This window comes from Ursus arctos, unplaced genomic scaffold (assembly GCF_023065955.2).
Source record: "Ursus arctos isolate Adak ecotype North America unplaced genomic scaffold, UrsArc2.0 scaffold_1, whole genome shotgun sequence".
Classification (NCBI taxonomy): Eukaryota; Metazoa; Chordata; class Mammalia; order Carnivora; family Ursidae; genus Ursus; species Ursus arctos.
Window position 1 is genome coordinate 41,127,139 of NW_026622763.1, and position 19,186 is coordinate 41,146,324.

At 36.3% G+C, this 19,186-nt stretch overlaps 1 protein-coding gene across 6 annotated transcripts in view; it reads right to left on the minus strand.

Moving 5' to 3' along the window:
• PLA2R1 (phospholipase A2 receptor 1) overlaps positions 1-19,186 on the minus strand; it is a 122,140-nt gene that overhangs the window by 62,266 nt on the left and 40,688 nt on the right. For all 6 annotated transcript variants that reach the window (XM_044381541.3, XM_044381540.3, XM_026492706.4 and 3 more), the window contains 3 exons: positions 16,063-16,161; positions 11,425-11,537; positions 2,800-2,972 (listed from right to left, as the gene is read on the minus strand). In XM_044381541.3, coding sequence (XP_044237476.2) covers positions 2,800-2,972; positions 11,425-11,537; positions 16,063-16,161 — 385 coding nt within the window. The remainder of the gene's footprint in view (positions 1-2,799; positions 2,973-11,424; positions 11,538-16,062; positions 16,162-19,186) is intronic.

Genomic DNA, 19,186 nt, shown 5'->3' on the forward strand with positions numbered 1-19,186 from the left:
CTTGTATTTGCTTCCCCCCCCCCCCATTGCATTAGCTAGGACTTCTAGTACAGTGTTTAAAAGAACTGTTGATAAGGAACATCCTTGCCTTGTTCTTGATGTGAGTAGGAAAGCCTTTATTTTTCACCATTAAGTATGATATTTGTGGGCTTGGTAGATGTTCTTTATAAAATTGAGGAAGTTTCCCTTTATTTCTAGTTTGCTAACAGTTATTAAAACAAATAGGTATTGGATTTTTGTCATGTTTTTCTGCATCTATTGATATGATCATGTGACTTTTTAAAATAGCCTGTTGATGTGATGCATTACGTTAATTGATTTTCGGATGTTGAATCATCCTTGTGTAATGGGGATAAATCCCATTTGGTTGTGGTATAAAATCTTTTCTACATTGTTGGATTTAATTTATTAATATTTCATTGAAGATTTTTTTCTACTCTGTTCATGAGAGACTTTGGTCTGTAATTTTCTTTTCTTGCAATGTCTTTGTCTGATTTTGGTATTAGGGTAATGCTGGCCTCAGAATGAGACAGTAAGTATTCCCTCTGCTTCTGTCTTCTGGAAAAGATTGTAGAGAACTGGCGTAATTTCTTCCTTAAATATTTAGTAGAATTCGCCAGTGAACCCATGTGGACCTGGTGCTTTCTGTTTTGAAAGGTTATGAATTTTTGTTTCAATTTCTTTAATAGCTATAGGCCTACTCCAATAGTTGATTTCTTGTTGTGTGAATTTTGGCTGATTTTATCTTTGAAGAAATTGGTCATTTTCATCTAGGCTATCAAATTGTAGATACAGAGTTTTCATAATATTCCTTTATTATCCTTTTAATGTCTCTGGGATCTGTAGTGATCCTCCCTCTTTTATTTGTGATATCAGTAATTTGTGTCTTCTCTCTTTTCATAGTGAGTCTGGCTACAGGGTCATCAATTTCATTGATCTTTTCAAAGAACCAACTTTCGTTTTTGTTGATTTTCTTTACTGAGTTCCTGTCTTCAGTTTTATTGATTTCTGCTCTAATTCTTATTATTTATTTTCTTTGACTTACTTTGGATTTAATTTTCTCTTCTTTTTCTAGTTTCCTTAGGTAGAAGCCTAGATTACTGATTTTAGATATTTCTTTTCTCTAATATATGCATTCAGTGTTTTAAATTTCCTCTAAAACATTGCTTTCGCTGCATCTCACAAATTTTGGTAAGTTGTATTTTCATTTAGTTTAAAATGTTTTAAAATTCCTCTTGAGATTTCTTCTTTGACCCATGTTTTATTTAGAAATGTATTGTTTAATGTCTAAGTATTTTGGAATTTTCCACCTATCTTTCTGTTATTGGTTTCTAGTTTAATTTCACTGTGGCCCGAGAGAAGACATTGTATGATTTCTGTTCTTTTAAATTTGCTAAGGTGTGTTTTATGGCCAGAATGTTGCCTATCTTAGTGAACATATCATGTGAGCTTGAGAAGAATGTGTCATTTTCTGTTGACGGAGTAGGTAGTCTATAGATATCTGATAGAGGGGTGTTAAAGTCTCCAACTGTAATAGTTGCTTCATCTATTTCTTCTTGCAGTTCTATCAGTTTTTCTCATATATTTTGACACTCTGCTGTTAAGCACATACACATTAAGGACTGTTATGTCTTCTTAGAGTGCCTGACTCCTTTACCATTATGTTCTATCCCCTTTTTTAATACCTGAAAACTTTCCTTATTCTGAAGTCTGCTCTGTGAAATTAATATAGCTGCTCCTGCTTTCTTTTGATTAGCATTTGTGTAGTATATCTTTCTCTATCCTTTTACTTTTAATCTACATGTCTCTTTGTATTTAAAGTAGGTTTCTTGTAGTCAACATACAGTTAGGTCTTGTGTTTTGATCCGCTCTGACAATCTCTGTCTTTTAATTGGTATATTTAGTCCTTTGACTAATTATTATTACATATTTGATATATGAAAATTATTTTGATATATTATAATAATATCTAGCTTTCCTCAGGGAAGAGCCTGAGGCCCCTTAACCCATTTCCTCCAGAAACAAATTTAGAGGTAACCTATTGCCTATCATTTCTTGGGGTAGTCCTCACCGAGACCCACAAGTAAAAAAAGGAGCAAGGTATCCAAATAGGAACTCATGCTGAGGTAAAGGGGTATTGAGTCTAGGTTGGTGACCTAAAGACCTAAAGATTGTTCCATAGGGACTTGTTCTAGTGCAGCTTGTGGCTGAAGCCATTCATTTCTCTGGAACTGACTAACCTGGCACAGTTTCATGTTTGGGGATCCAGATCTGAGCTTATGAGAGGGAACTAATAGATCTGTAACTCTGAAATCCTGGCTAAGTTAGCCCAGAAGTCCATGGAGGGGATGGTTTAATAAGAGTGTTACCTAAATAATGGGTCAGCATTCTACAGCAAAGCAGCAGTGACTGTGAACTGATAGATGAACCCATATGTGCCCATTCACTGTGCTTTGAAGTATAATAGACTATTCTGGACTGAGTAATAAGCCCCTGAGATTCTTGGACAATGGGGGAGGGGAGATTTTAGGAGGAAGAAACTGGACTTCCTGCTAATAAAGGCATATATGGTCTTGAGCAATGAATTTATACCTTGAACCTGTCAAATGCCACATGCATTATACTTTCAAAAATGGCCAGCCATATGTCACCCCCTGAGAACGTGTGGTAATTGTTTTAGTTGCTTTAGGCATTAAGAAAACATCAAGGAAGCACAGAAGGAGGTGGACCATGGGGTGGAAGGAATTTTGGTCAAAGAAAACAGGAGGGAGGTGTGGTATTACAGTCCCCTCTACTCACGAGGCTGATGTGCATTCCAGTGTGTGTACTGCACCGGCTCAGACTTCTGCCCCCCTGCTGTCTTCCAAGTGTATTCTCCTGTATCATTTTGATCTTGAAGAGCTATCCAAAAATAACTGTCCTTCGTTTTTACCACACTACTGATCAAACTGGTAATAAAAGCCTGTTCAAACCTTAAAAACGAAAAAAGGAAATGGTTATAGTAAGTTTCGGGGCAATAAAAAAAATGTCATTAAAGCATAATGAGGTGCACAGAATGGCACTAGACCTTTCTGATGAATTCTTCAGAACATGGAGCAGAAAAACACTCAAAGACCCCTAACATTATTAATACATGCCAAACGTCTGTGCAATTCCCAGAAATAGATAAGTGAGGAGAATTTGAGTCTCAAAGACAAGGTTTAATTCTTTCAAGGAATAAAGTCCAGCTCCACTTTCAGAGTCTAGGTGGTAAAGCCCATCAAGCTAGCAATAATATTTCTTGGCACGACATGTGCCCTATTTTGTAATTAGGCCACATAGCACATACCTTGCCATAACGTGTGTGCAGTGGGGGAACTGGCAGTGGGGAGGAGGAATGAACATTGCCAACATGGAGTTCACATGCACTCACTCACCACACTTGCCTGGTGAGAACGGAACAGAGATTGGAGTAGCAATTTTATGTCTCCCAAATAAGTTTGTTCACAAGCACATGGAGTCCTTGGCTTATTCAAATGCGTTCAGATGTGCACATTCACTGAAGATAAATTTAAACCCTAGGAAGTAATCCAAGGATGTACACCCACTAATATTTTCCCCACACAGCTGAATGAATTAGTGTTCATTGATTGGTGGCAGTGCTCCTTTCCCAACATGAATGCATCAAAAGTGGAATCTGGAAAATTTGTATATATGCTTCCACATGAATATCTAATAGAAAATTCTTAGTATTAAAATTTAACTAGCATTGAAATTTTAAGCTAAGTTGTAAACTATCTTGAAAAATTTATTTTCAATGCATCTGAAGTTTTGAGAAATCCCATTTCAAACAGTGGTGACTTTTGGCCAGAACTGCTGAGTCAATGAGAAAGGGTAGGCCTGATCAAATTACCCAGGAAACCTAGGAAAGCGAATTAGACTTTTTCATCCAATTCTGGAATTGTTTCATTACCATGCATCCTTAAGTTGCTAAGGGGAAGAAAAGCAATGGGGTCATTCAAGAATAGAGAAGACTCAAAGGAAATGGGGGGGGAGGGGAGAAAAGAACACAGAAAAGTAAAATTTATAACTGCCTTATGAATATCACTACCAACATTTAGTGATCTTAGGCATCCATGATACTCATCTTTGCAAAGCATATGGATTTTTATTATGCTTTAGTAAATATTTTCTGTACTCTGTTAATAATCTAAATATCATGCATTTAAAATTAGAAAAGTTCTTTTTTAACCAGATTGCAGTGGTAGAATTTTATGTAAATGTGCTTCAAAGGAAAGTACAATATGCAAAAATGTGCTTCAAAGGAAAGTACATAAAACTAAACATCGTCTAGGTGCTATTGTAATTTTCCTTATGCTTCCAGTGGTTCACGCTCTCACAATTTAGGATCTGCTTTTCCTTCTCCCCTCTGAGACAAAGTAGCATTGTTATCATGCCCAGCCAGTGCCTTTAACTGCTGTCTTAGGAGGCCAGCAAGGCACTACATCATGGAGGCTATGGCCAAACCACCATCACTGTGCTGGTTCTAAACCCAGGGGACAATGCTGGTTCTTCCATTACCTTGTACTATAGCATTTACTGGACAATGGAGAGGAAACGTTGTCTGTGAACTTGGCTACTGATATCATTATTCGTGACAACATTTTGCTTTTGTTCCCTGTTAGTTTTAGATTTATTTATTCCACTCTAATTTGCTATTTTATCACTATTAATGATTGCTTAAAACAATAGAAACCTTGTGCTTCTCAAATTGGTGAGTATCTTTTAAGTAGTTGCTTATTATAATAATAATACTTAGATCCTAAAACCTTCAAATCAGGACTTTAGTTTTCTTGGTACGGTTTAGAAGATATCATTGTTAATAAAGAAATTCAGCAAATATGTCTTTCTTTTAAATCATATATTCTAAGAGCTTAACTCTAGATCACAGCATGCAGCCTTGAATGTCTCTTTCCAATAGATAAAGAAACAAGAGGATGTTTTATACTCATTACCACTTACTATTTGGTTCCAAACACTTAAAAGGGTTGTGAAAACTCTGGCTTACAATAATACCCCATGTAACTACTTATAAAATCAAATTTTTAGGGAAATAATTCTTAAAATCAGAAAAAAAAATTCCAATCAACTCCTTAAAAAAGTTAAGGAATCAAATGTGCATTTTCAATGTAAATAAGAAAAATATATCTTGAATTTCCATCAGTTTGATGAGAAATTGTTACTCATGGTGCTAAACATTACATTTTCATTTTAAAAGTGCAGTTTGAAGGCAGTAATACAAATGTTTGGGGTACACTGACAAATTTTTTCATTTCAAAATAAATTTTGCATTTCCAAAAATGCACACTTCAAAAGGAGATATGTATATTTGAGTCTCTAACAGAACATATTTGTTCATCTGTTTAGCCAGTGACAAATGTAGCTGAAAAAAAAAAGCTGTTTCTTGTCTGTGAGTAACACGACACTCAGCAGACAGCAGTACTTAATGATTATGTTTGTATTAACTAAAACTAGAGATTGAAAAGAAGTAATGAACTGGATGTAGTGTCACTAGAAAGCTTATTTCAGTTAAAAAAAAATTGTGGTAGTTTTACATATAGTGATCCAGTTAGGAGGTATTCAACTTTGAGCTGAATAATTGCAATGAGGTTTCTTTTAATAACAAAATTATTAACATTTTTAATACCATATTCAAATAACTGATTTTATTGCTGAGTGAATGCAAAAATGATACATTTCTTTCTCTTTCTTTTAAATAAAGAATAGAAATAGAATATCAGTAGTTTTAAAATGGGAGACATGTATCATGATTATTACTATACGGAGTTTTCAGTGGCATTCCTCAAGAACTAGAAATATTAAGTTTTGGTTATTGTTTATTGCAAAAGACTAGAATAGAAATATAAATTTAGAAAAGATACTTAACATACACACAAGAAATAAACCTGGAAGAACAAATTCCAAACTGTTAATGGCAGTTACCTTTGTTAACTGTGAATGGGAGAGAAGTGGGATTGGTTGGAAAGGAGGAGGAATGGAGATGAGAAGGCACTTACACTTTTTAGTTTATATTCTTTTGGCTTGCTTGAATTTATACCAACAAGAATGTTTTTATTGCATAATTTTAAAGAGGATAATTAAAATATGTTTTTAAAAGAAAGTTAGGGGTGGCTCAGTTGGTTGAGTGTCCAACTCTTGGTTTCAACTCAGGTCATGATCTCATGGGTTGTGGGATTGAGCCTCAGGTTGTCATGCTCTGCACTCAGCGGAGGCGAGTATGGTTGAAGACACTTTCCCGTTGCCCCTCCCCCCACTTGTGCATGTTCTCTGTCTCTCTCCAATAAATAAATAAATCTTTAAAAAATATATAAAATAAATAAAAAGAAAAAAGTTAACTGCATTCTATTTTAAAAAGTGTTAGAACTAATAAATTCAGCAAAGTTCAGGATGCAAAGTCAACACAAAAAAATCAGTTGCATTTCTATATACTAACAATGAAGAATCTGAAAAGGAAACTACAAAAACAGTTCAATATATAATAGCATCAAAAATAAAAAAATACTTGAGAATAAATCTAACCAAGGAGGCAAGAGACTTATACACTGAAAACTGCAACACACTGCTGAAAGGATTAAAGAAGACCCAAATAAATGAAAAGACATCCCATGTTCATAGATAGAAAAACCAATTGTTTAAATGTCCATACTACCCAAAGTGATCTACAGATTGAATGCAGTCTGTGTCAAAATCCCAATGATGTCTTTTGCAGAAATAGAAAAATCCATCTTAAAATTCATATGGAATTTCAAGGGATCCTGAATAGCAAAAACAAACATGAAAAAGAAAAAAGTTGGTCTCAGACTTTTTGATTTCAAAACTTACTGAACGTACAATAATCAAAAAATGTGTGGTACCAGCATAAAGACAGACATAGATTAATAGAATAGAATAGAGAACCAAGAAATAAACACTTGCACGTATGGTCAAATGATTTTCCACAAGGGTGCCAAGACCATTCAATGGGAAAAGGACGGTCTTTTCAACAATGATGTTGGGAAAATTGGATATCCACCTGCAGAAGAATCATTTGAATTCTTCTTACTTCATACCACTTACAAAAATTCACTGAAAGTGGATGAAAGACCTAAACACAAGAGCTAAAATTATAAAACTCTTAGAAAAAAAAACATGGGGAAATTTTTTCATAACATTGAATGTGGCAGTGATTTCTTGGATATGTCATCAAAACACAGGCAACAAAATAAGAATGGATAAAGTGGACTTAACCAAAATTTAAAACATTGTGTATCGAAGGACATCAACAGAGTGAAAAAGCAACCCACAGAACAGGAGATACATTCGTATTTGCAAATAAGAAATACATTCATATTTGCAAATTATGTATCTGATAAGGATTAATATCCAGACTATATAAAGAACTACTACAACTCAACAACAAAGAATAAACACTCCAATTAAAAAAATAGGTAAAGGACTTGAATAGACCATTTCTCCAAAGAAGATATACAGATGCCAGTAAGCACATGAAAAGACACTCAATGTCACTCACCATTAGGGAAGTGCAAATTAACACCACAATAAGATACCATTTCATACCCATTAGGATAGCTCTTATATAAAAACAATATAACAAGCGTTGGCTAGGATATGGAGGAACTGGAACTGCTGAGCACTGCTGGTGGGAATGTAAAATGGTGCTGCTGATATGGAAAACATTATGGCTGTTCCTCAAAAAATTAAAGATAGAATTATCATATCGTCCAGAAATTCCACTTCTGGGTGTTTTATTCAAAAGAATTGAAACGAAGGACTCAAAAGATACTTTTACATTCATGTTCATAGCAGCATTTTTCACAATAGCCAAAAGGTGGAAGCATCTCATGTCTATTGTATAAAAGGATAAACAAAATGTGGTATATACATATTATGGGATATTATTCAGCCTTAAAAAGGAAGGAAATTCTGACACACGTTACAACATATATTAACCTGGAGGACATTAGACTAAATGAATACAATAGATACAATAGGACAACTACTGCATGATTCCACTGATGTGTTAACTTAGAGCAGTCAACCGCATAGAGGCAGAAAGTAGAATGATGGTTGCCCAAAGCTGGGGGCAGGGGGAAATGGGGAGTTATTATGTAATGGGTACAGAATTTTAGTTTGGGAAGATGAAAAAGTTACAGAAATGGATAGTGGTGATGATTGTGTAATAATGTGACTGTACTTAATGCCATTGAACTGTACACTTAAAATGGTTATAATGATAAATTTTATGTTCCACCTATTTTATCACAATAACAAATTAACTGCAAAAGTGTTTAGGGGGTATGGTGGTTGCAGGAAAATAGCAGAGCTAAAAAAATGCTTGGAAATAATGCATATTTAAACCTAGGACAAAATGAAATATTGCAGGATTTCTTACTTTTGGCAAAATGCAAAAAATTAAATGTCCTTTGGGTTATTTTATACCAAATATTCCATGGCTGATTGATTCAAGATTTAGATATATATGCATTTATACAATTTATCCATAGTAACTCTGGAACTCAAGTTTTGCAGTCATGCTGTATCTGGAAGTAAAGTGTCCAGGCCTGAAAAAATTTTGTGAGAGTTAGCAAGAAAATAACATTGTTAGTCCACAATAAGGATCTGGTTTTCTTCCCCTCACTATTCCACAAAGTGTTAAATGTCCTAGACCAGGAGCAGTTGACTGATAACAAAAGAAATAAGTTATTTGTAGCAGGTGGTTCTAATTGTGCCCATCCAATCTGTCCTCGATTGTGCAGAAGAGTGGAAAATCAATTAGCAACTACAAGCTTGAGCACTGGTGAGTGACAGGAGTGTCTTAACTCAAACAGGAAATCAGTAATGGAAGAAAATGATTACCAAGGCTGCTAGTGGACACTCCTGGATCTGAGGAGACTTTCCATCTACTGCCCAACCTTCTCAGACAAAAGATGCTGTTGAAAAAATGTGTACTGCATTGTCACTCAAAGAGTGGGGTGTAGTATGGGTTTTTATTTCTTACATGGTGGAGTCTGAATGAAAAAAATTAAGAGCACATGGCCCTTCCTTTCCTCAACTTGCATGTCCTATGTTGGAGTCACTGATTTGGATGTAGACGTGTGTGCAGGGCTATGTACATGTGTGGTAACTGTCTTGGAGAGTGGCTTACTGGGACTAGTGGAGAGCACTGCAGGAGTTTGACTTCATTGAGTAGCATATGAGCACAAGATCACCTGGGTGGACCTACGAGGTTGTGGATGGAATGAAAACAAACTTATCTATGCTATAGTTCTGCTTTCGAGTTAGACCATACATTAGTATTGGCTACTGAATACGGCTTATCAAAGCAACAAATTGTTTATAACTTACTCTTGTACCCAGTTTTGGAGGATATGAAACCAAGTAGATTTTTTTTCCAGACACTTTCTGTTATTTGCAGGAGGCCTCCATTCTTAGAAAATGAAGCCTCTGAACGCCGATAGATTTCTGCACTACTTGGATCACTGTGGCATTATAGGTTATCTGTAATGTCACTTTGTTGTTTTTTTTTAAGGTTTTATTTGTTTGTTAGAAAGATAGAGAGAGTTCACAAGCAGGGGGAATGGCAGGCAGAAGGAGAAGCAGGCACCCTGCTGAGCAAAGAGCCCGATGCAGACTCAATCCCAGAACCCTGGGATCATGACCTGAGCTGAGGGCAGACGCTTAACCAACTGAGCCACCCAGGCATCCCTGCAATGTCACTTTGAATTTATCCATTTATTGTGTTCTTTCACTTTCTTGTTTCCTATTTCTGTGTTCTATCTCTTTAGCTACTGGCCTGCAAGTGGCACCTGGACAATTACACCATGCTTTTTATTTCTTTTGTACAGCATGCCAGTGGCTCTCACAATATAGATATTTAATAAATAATTTTCTAATAAAACTTGACTATTGGTTTTTTGTGGTGTCAGATAGCATATGAAAAGTAATTAATACAGTGCCAGGTATATGGTAGGTATTCAATGAATATTACACAAAAGAAGAAAAGAAAGAATAAGACATAAGAAATAGGTGAAAAAATTAGACTTATTTTCTTCAGTGAAAAACATAATTAAGTTATAATTAACAAAAAAGCACAGCTTTACTGATCAGACTCCTGAATAAAGCCCAATGTTGGCTCACTTACTGGAGGACTTCTAACCCAAGGTGTTCTTGAAACCTTATGGGTGGGTGATCAAGTTGAAGATAAAGGCTTCCTTCTGCCTGGCAGTTGGGAAGAAGGAAGGTAGAACCAAAACCAATAGTGAGATGCATCAAGTGTGGTGCTATTCCTGAAGGATGGGTCTCCTGAGCACAAAATGTCTCACTAGGCAATTTCTTTTACCAAATGCTGTCAATTCAATCATGTGTGTGTATGTGAGTGTGCGTGTGTACATGCATGTGTGTGTGCGCATTCTGTGCATGGGTTTGAAGGAAAGATTGGGAAAGAAGTTGAGAGGTAAGAGGAGGAAGGAAATAAATACTGGTGGCTTTGAATGTTGACTTCCTCTGTGGGGAGAGCAGAGAAAGCACATAATTTCTCCTACAAGTTAGACCTATGTGTGAAGAGTCTCTGGATAAAACCATAGTGTCAGTTGTCTTGTTTCCTGGTCTTCAGTGGATATTTTTAAAGGCAATGGCCTCAGTAAAAAAGCAAGTGACTAGCTTTTCAGGTATAGGTTCCCATGCAACCACTGAAGGGTTCTACCTTGTTTCTGTCTTCAGCTTGGAGGTGTCGGTTTCCCAGCCCTCATTGTTCTCCTGGCATTGATAGTGACACTGAGGTCACTTCCGCTGTTGGTACTTTTATTCCCTATTACAAATCTATAGCATGTTGCAAATTCTGTGCAGTGTCAAAAGGACACAGTTTCTCTGTTAGTATGGAGAAGACACCTGTGCACAGAGAAGTCTACATCTAAGCAAATACAGAGCTAAGAAGCAATGGGGAAACATTTGAAAATCCTCCACAGTTTAGCTATACTTTTGTTTAAAAAAAAACCCCACATAACTCATACACATTACATTAAAAACATACTTAATTTTTAAATAACATACTTCGTTTCCATTACAAGCCTTTAGATAAAATCTAAATACAACTGAATGTATCAGCAAAGCTAAATAATTAATAAATCTTTATGGAAAGTAAAAGTCATCTTAAATTTTCTCTTTGTTACTCAAAAGTTGATTTAGGAATAATGTCGTATGATTTAAATTCATCTCAATCAATAATTTAAATAATTAAATAATACTCTAATGTACAGTACACTTTAGATTTTGACAAGTTACTGATTATGGCTAGATTTTATCATCCCAAGAGCCCTCCTGTCAAAAAAGTACAGTCATGTTTCTGATAGAAAATTTCTATCTTACCTGTTTGTAATGGTTACAAGTGCAGGAGGACAGTAATAACCACTGGAAGCATGGTCAAAACTTCGAAGGACAGTGTCAATTTTGTAACAGAATCCACCATGTCTCTCCCATCCCTTAAAAAAGGAAATAGGAAATTAAGGACATAATCTGATTTAAACAGCAAAATATTGTTTTTCTGTATTCTCATTGACTACTTACATAACTTTCTTCTCTGACCCACTCAAAAGTCAAAACTTGAATTTTTGTCTTGAAATCTTTGTATGTATTCTACATGGTAATACCATTAGCTACAGCCACTTCTATATTTATTTAATTATTAAAACCTAAAATTTTTGATTAACCTGAAATCTTAAAACCTAAAACAGATGAAAATTAAGAGGCACTCACTCAAGTTCCCTCTCATTCTCTCTCTCTGTTCAGACTTACAGAATTTCATACAAAGTGCTCCTACAGGTAGAAATTAAGAGCATTGGCTTTGAAGGCAGAATGCATGGGTTTGAATACTGGCTCTACTACTGTGCAACTTTATTTAGTCTCTAAATGTCTTAATTTTCTCCTCTGTAAAATGAAGATAATCATAGTATCCATGGAGTTGTTCTGAGAATCAAAGGGAGACAGTGCAGGTAGAGACCTTAAATAGAGCCAGGAAATCAAACGAACAAAGAGGACATATGTATCTAGATAATAGTGTACATTTTTTTCAACTTTCTTTCATATTACTTATTTCATGTTACCCCACTAAAATTCACTGAGGTTAGAGACCTGGATAAAGTCACAAGCTAGTGGACAAGCTGGCCTGGAACCCAATTCTGGTGTAATCCAGAATGGTCTTAGCTGGATCATAATATTTCCAAATAGAAACTGGCTAAAAAAAAAAATAAAATAAATAATATATATATATTATTCCTAAATCAACTGGCTATCCTTTGAGAGAAAGAAAGCAAGATTTGGCACTTAAACAAAAATGATAAATGTGTAGCTCCATGGCTCCACCCTGAGAGCAATGGAGGGTGGCTCTGTTCTTTAAAATCATATACTACAGGAGACATGCATTCATTATTCTACTTTAACTGAGTTATTTTAGTCCTTTTTCTTACAATATTATAAAATCACATCACTTACATCTATCTATTTTTATGTATTCACCAGGTTTTTTTTGTATTCACGAGTTTTAAAATACACTTTACTCTGTGTCATGCCAATACTTGCCAGATTTTGATCAGATATAAAATGATTTCTGCTATATTTCTTATAAAAGGTCTCAGTCTTGCAGTAAATTAAAGAAAACCTTATTTTAGAACTCAGCTATTTTAGTTCAAAACATATTATTAAATGAGGTGTGGATCACAGCAGTTCCACATCCAGCCAGCCAGGATGTGCTCTGAACTCAGTCCCTTAACCTCTCCCCATAATCTTATTCGTGTGAGTAATTGACAGCTCCAGCCAGAACCCCCTGGATCACTCCAGATGGGGTGGGAGGTTAGACTGCTTTTGTATTTGGAAGGACAGGCGGAGGAAGGCTGACAATTTGACCTTTCTAACAAAGTATTCCTTCTTCATTAGTAGTTTTCAGGTCACAGGCTGCTTAGTAAAATAAAAAATCCGAGAACTGAACAGGCTCAAGAAGAGTGGCGGGGGGAGGGATATGGCATAGTAATAACCAGAAAAACAAAGGCTCTTTACTACAAGCCTTTGTCCACACAATGAAAGTGGGAAGAATAATTGATTGTATCTGTGAATATCTTTTGTACATGAGGCGCCATTTCATTTTAAATGATGATGATGACAGTACTGAAACAATTGCTCATATTATACAATCCCAAAAAACTAACTCAGAGGGAAAGATGTCTTTTTTTTTTTGCTTTGAAATTATCAAAAACTTCCCCCCCCCTTATGTAGTGCCTTCCATTCCTGTGACTTATGCATTCCATAACTGGAAGGCTGTATTTCCCACTAACCTTCACTCATTTTGCCCAACACCCCCCGCTTCTGCAGGCAAGCATCCAGTTTGCTCTCTATATTCATAAATTCTATATATTCATGATTCTGCTTTTTGTTTATTCATTTGTTTTTTTAGATTCCACATATAAGTGAAATCAAATGGAATTTGTCTTTTTCAGACTTATTTCACTTAGCATTATACTCTGTACGTCCATTCATGTTAGTGCAAATGGCACAGCTGCATCCTCTTTTATGGTTGTGTAATATTCCTCTGTGTATGTGTTGGGGGGGGGTGTGCATACACCACATCCTCCTTATACATTTGTCTATTGATAGACACTTAGGTTGCTTCCATATCTTGACTATTTTAAATAATGTTGCAATAAACATAGAGGTGCATATATCCTTTCAAGTTCGTATTTTTGCTTTCTTTGGGTAAAAATCCAGCAGTGGAATTACTGGATCATATGGTGTTTCTATTTTTAATTTTTGAGGGACCTCCATACCGCCTTCCACAGTGGCTGTACCAGTTTACATTCCCACCAACAGTGCATGAGCGCATGAGGGTTCCTTTCTCCACATCTTCACCAACACTTGTTATTTCTGTGTTGTCAGTTTTAGAGATTCTGACAGGTATAAGGTGATATCTCATTGTGGTTTTGATTTGCATTTCCCTGATGATGAATGATGTTGAGGATCTTTTCATGTGTTTCATGTTTTCATGTGTGTCCTCTTTGGAAAAATGTCTATTGAGGTCCTCTGCCCATTTTTAATTTGATTATTTGCAGATTTTTTAGGTGTTGACTTGTAGAAGTTCTTTATATATCTTGCATATTAACTTCTTATTGGATATACCATTTGCAAATATCTTCTTCCACTCAGTAGGTTGCCTTTTTGTTTTATTGATGGTTTCTTTCACTGTGCAAAAGATTTTTGTTTTGATGTAGTCCTAATAATTTATTTCTAACTTTGTTTCCCTTGCCTTAGGAGACATATCTAGAAAAATGTTTCTACTGCCAATGTGAGAGAAATTACTGCCTTTGTTCTCTTCTAGGATTTTTATGGTTTTGGGTCTCACATTTAGGTCTTTAATACATTTTGAGTTTATTTTTGTGTGCGGTGTGAGAAATATTTTATTTTATTTTTTTGGATATTTTATTCATTTATTTGACAGAGAGAGACAGCACAAACAGGGGGAGTGGCAGGCAAAGGGAGAGGGAGAAGCAGGCTCCTCGCTGAGGAGAAATCCCAACTTGGGGCTCGATGCCAGGTAACCTGAGCTGAAGGTAGACCTTCAACTTACTGAGCCACTCAGGTGCCACTGTAAGAAATATTTTATAAGATGATTTTGCATGTACAGACTGTTTAGAGAAGTGCACTGTAACAGGGCTAAGGGAAAGGAAACTTTTGAAACCATATTCATGGATTGATGCATAAAGAAATTAATGGGATTTTCATCATAAAGTTAGAGAACTGGCTCTGAACTCCAAATTTACTCTGAACTTTAAATACTGGTAATGCTAGCCAGAAAAGGGAAGCAGTGTACAAAAGTTAGAATATCAGTTCTGTTTCTGCTGTGTAAGGAGTTAGTTTCCTTTTCAACACAAATACAACATGATGATTTGCCTTGAAAACCATAGTAAGAAATGTATTTTTTCGGTATTTCTGATCAGAGAGGAATTAGATCAGCAATCAGCTCTAAGTAATTCAGGAACTGTAATCATTAGATATAATGTTTGGTAGCATGTCAGCTATGGCACAGGTATTATTGACCTAGAGGATGAAGACTAATTCATGTTTACACACTGAGTAATGAATAAAATGCAGTTTCTTAGAGAGATGGGTCATCACTTCATTGAAATGTAAATAACTGGATTAGAAGAGAAAATAATTAAAGAATTGCATAAAAAGCCAGGTTTGGGAAATTTTTGAGATGCATACAAATGTCCAATATTTAAACCCAAATTCTTTAGTGCGTGTGCGTGTGTCTGTGTGTGTGTGTGTGTGTGTGAGAAAGAGAGAGAGAGAGAATGCTTGTGTTGAGAACTTCATGCAGGATATTGAATGTATTTTAAGAAATTTAAAACATAAGTCTACCTTTTAATTTTAAACCTAAAGTATTATGTATTTTTTATTACTTTAAGTACTGAAAATATGTTAAGTACCAAAAATCATTTATTACTTAAAACTATGAAAGTATTTTTATTATCTCTTTCCCCAAATAATAAATATATTGTACTTCTTGCGACCCAAGACTCTGGGTGCAAAAGTTCACTCTCCGTCAAAGGAATGTGTTTCTTTTCACTCTGATGGTTTTCACTGGAAGAGTACGAAAACCACCTGCGAGACGGGACATCACATGACAGTCATTTTTTGTACAGATGGTAATAACAGGATCATTTATGTTTTTAATTTCAAAAGAAAAGTAGTTTAGGTTGAAGAAGCAATAATCCTTCGCGGACTGTAAATCCTTCATATGCCCATAGCCGATAATTGCTTGGTTTGCTAAAAGTAGCCCAAGGTCAGAAAAAAAGGGAGGGAAGGAAAGAAAGAAGGGAGATAGGGAGGGAGGGGAAAGAGAGGGAGGAGGGAACAAAGGCAGGTGAGAGAGGGAGAGAGATTCACTTTAAATTGCTGTTGCATAAATTATTCTAGTTATGAAGTCAATACACTAAACACAATGTTAACAACACTTACCTCTCGACAGCCTGATTCGGTGTCAGAAAGGACATGGCCTGCTTTCTTACAAATGTAAAAAAGTGCTTCTTCACAATTTTTAACTTTCCAGTGTCCCTCCTAAGTGGAAAAATGTTACAAGATGAATGAATACACTTCATTATTGATGCTGATAGGTAACAACAGTTATTTTGAATAAAAATATGATTAATAATAAGTGTTTCAGGATGGGGTAATGAGTCAGGACTTTGTGTTGTCCTTAGAAGGGTTGATACTCTCTCTACATGGGAGTGGGAGGCCCTGCTCTCTCCAGACAATGAACAATTCTGAGAAACACAATCCTGGATTGGTGGGCAGGAGAGGAGGGGCCACTAATGTTTCTTGATAGGGTGGTACGCTTAATGTTGGGTGATTGTCATATATAATCTCAACGTTGCCGCGAGATAGTCATTATTATTCCCATTTTAAAGGTTAGGTTTAATATTTGCACAAGATCTTACAGCCAATAAAATTTGGAACTAGGATTTAATACCAGGCTCAGCCTGGATTTACATTAAGCTGCTCTCAATTTTTCTTTTAAAAGGGTGGGTTAGAGCAGTGATTCTCAATCTTTACTGTACACCAAAATTATCTGGAAGGGTTACTAAAGCACAGATGACTGGGCCTCATGATCAGTGTGTCTCACTTAATAGGTCAGGCAGGACCTGAGAATTTGCATTTCTTACAAGGTTTCAATTGATGTTGATGCTGCTGGTCTGGGGGCCACACTCTGAGAGTCACTTGGATGAAACGATCCCTGTGACCAAGTCAGAATGCTGCTTCCTCTCTCTGATCACGTCTACGTGTAAAACCAAATGCTTTGCTACTAACATGTATAAACCTGATGCTGGGGAAGTGCCTGGAAACGACCATGAATCACCCTACATAACATTATAATAGCTGAACTTTGTGTTCAAGCCACAATGCCCTTACTAATTTTCCAAAGCCCCACTCCATTTCTTCTTTATATGACAGGCAGATACTTTCATGTCTTCTAGTTTTGCAGATGGCTGCTCTAACATCTTACTTTAATAATGAAATACAATAACTGCTAACAGATTAAAATTTTATCCTCCCAAAGAATTTGTTATTTTAACACAAATCAGACCTTTAAGCTAAAAGCACAAAATTCAAATTTTAAGTGGTATCTCAGGCAAGCAGGGTTTTAGGGGAATATGAATACTGTATAGGAGGCTCCGTAAGAGCAGCTCTGGAGCCTTCCCCCATGGAGTCTTCCAGCAAACCACCCAGTTAAAGGATAGTGTCAGGCATACTTTGGTGGTTAATAACAATTGGATGGATGGAGGAATGAATAAACAGTTTCCTAGGCTCTCACATTCAAATTAGGCATCAATTAGGCATCAACCATGCTTAGGTAACTTGTTAATTATAATAATTATATTCATATTGAGCTCTACTTCGTGGAAATAAATGTTGCTTTTATGCATCTACTATTTAAGGAGCTACCAGAACTTCCAGAGAGGGGGACACAAAAATCACACTTATAGCAGCATTGTTCTGACACATCCTGTAATATTAATACCTGTCCTTACTCTCTTAAATATAATTTTTCTGTCCAAATGTTGGCTGTGAACATGCTAAGTGAAATACTGATGTCTGTCAAATGAAAAAGGAGAGTATTGTAGGAAATGAAGGTCATCTTAATTAACTCAAAACCAATGCGCCATTAGAGCATCAAATATTATAGAATAAACAGTGATGGTTTCAGTAGTTCGACCCAAGACAAACATTTAGAGAGGTCATTGTTTGTCCCTCTTCAAATGCGACTTGAGAACTACCTTAACATATAAATTGTAACTGAGCATACCTGTGACAGCCTTAAAGATAATACAATGAAATGTGCCATACAAGTAAGTGCTTAGCAATTTTCTAAGTTTGGTTGGCACAGTTACTTTGTCAAGCTACTTGAGTAACATTTAATAAGCTGCACTTGATATGGTATCCTGGTGGTAAGGAAGAGTGAGAATGCCTACCAAATCCTAATGACCTAAAACTCAACCAGTGAATTTAGTAGCTATCTGATCAAACAGATTAAGTCTACTCTAAACATATAATAAATGCTTCAAATGGCCTGGGATTAAATTTTGTATAATCTAATCAGAGGCTTTAGGTAAATGAAAGACTAGAGCATAGAGATAAATGTGATGTTAAGACCACTGGGACCATTACATAGACATGAGGAAAAGAACAAGATTTTCCATTGAGTCACAGTTTCCAATGGGGTTACACACACTGTAGAAATCCTTTAGTGTTAGTAGGGTAATGGAGCTTAAAAGCCATCAGTCTCTAGAGTAATTTCCTGACACCTCAGACCTTCTTTCACATCTTCACCATAGAGCTCAATGGCACCATCGTCCACAAACACGGTGGTTGCTCAAGCCAGACACCCACCCCATTCTCACCCCCCCATCTAATCCAGCAACGATTTCTATCCTCCAAAGGATTGTCGAATTTCCCTGCTTGTCTCCGTATTCACTATCCCAATTCAACACTGAAGTAGCTTCCCAACTGGTTTCTCTGCTTCCATTTTTCCTCTCCCTTACCTACTCTCTACGTAGCAGCCACAGTTACTTCTTAAAATGTAAATCAAACCATGCCCTTCATCTCCTTGAAGCCCTTTTGTCATTCTATACCAGGCCTATAAGCATCACATGTTTGGATTCCTTCTGCCCCCTCTCCTACGATCTCCTCATCAGTTCTAACTGCAAGCCACACTGGTCTTCTTTTTGATTATTAAACATGGCAAGCCTTAGCCTTCCTTTGGGCTTTTATACTAGCTGCTGTCCCCTGTCTAGATTGTTCTTCCCCTGCTCAAGAGTTGGGGTTTTTGTTGTTGTTGTTGTTGCTTTTTAAGTCCTAGCTTAAACGTCACCTCCTCAGAGAGGCTTTCCTGACTGTCCTGTCTGAAGTAGCAGCCTAAACCCAAGTTTTTCCACCATTGGGTCACCTATTTCCTCAAAGCTATCATCACAACTATAATTACCATGTTTTTCCTGGGTGCCCATGTTTACTGCCTAGCATGAAAGCCCCAGGAAGAGCAGGGACTGTATCTGTCTTGGTCTCCGCCACAGCCCAAGTCCCTGAT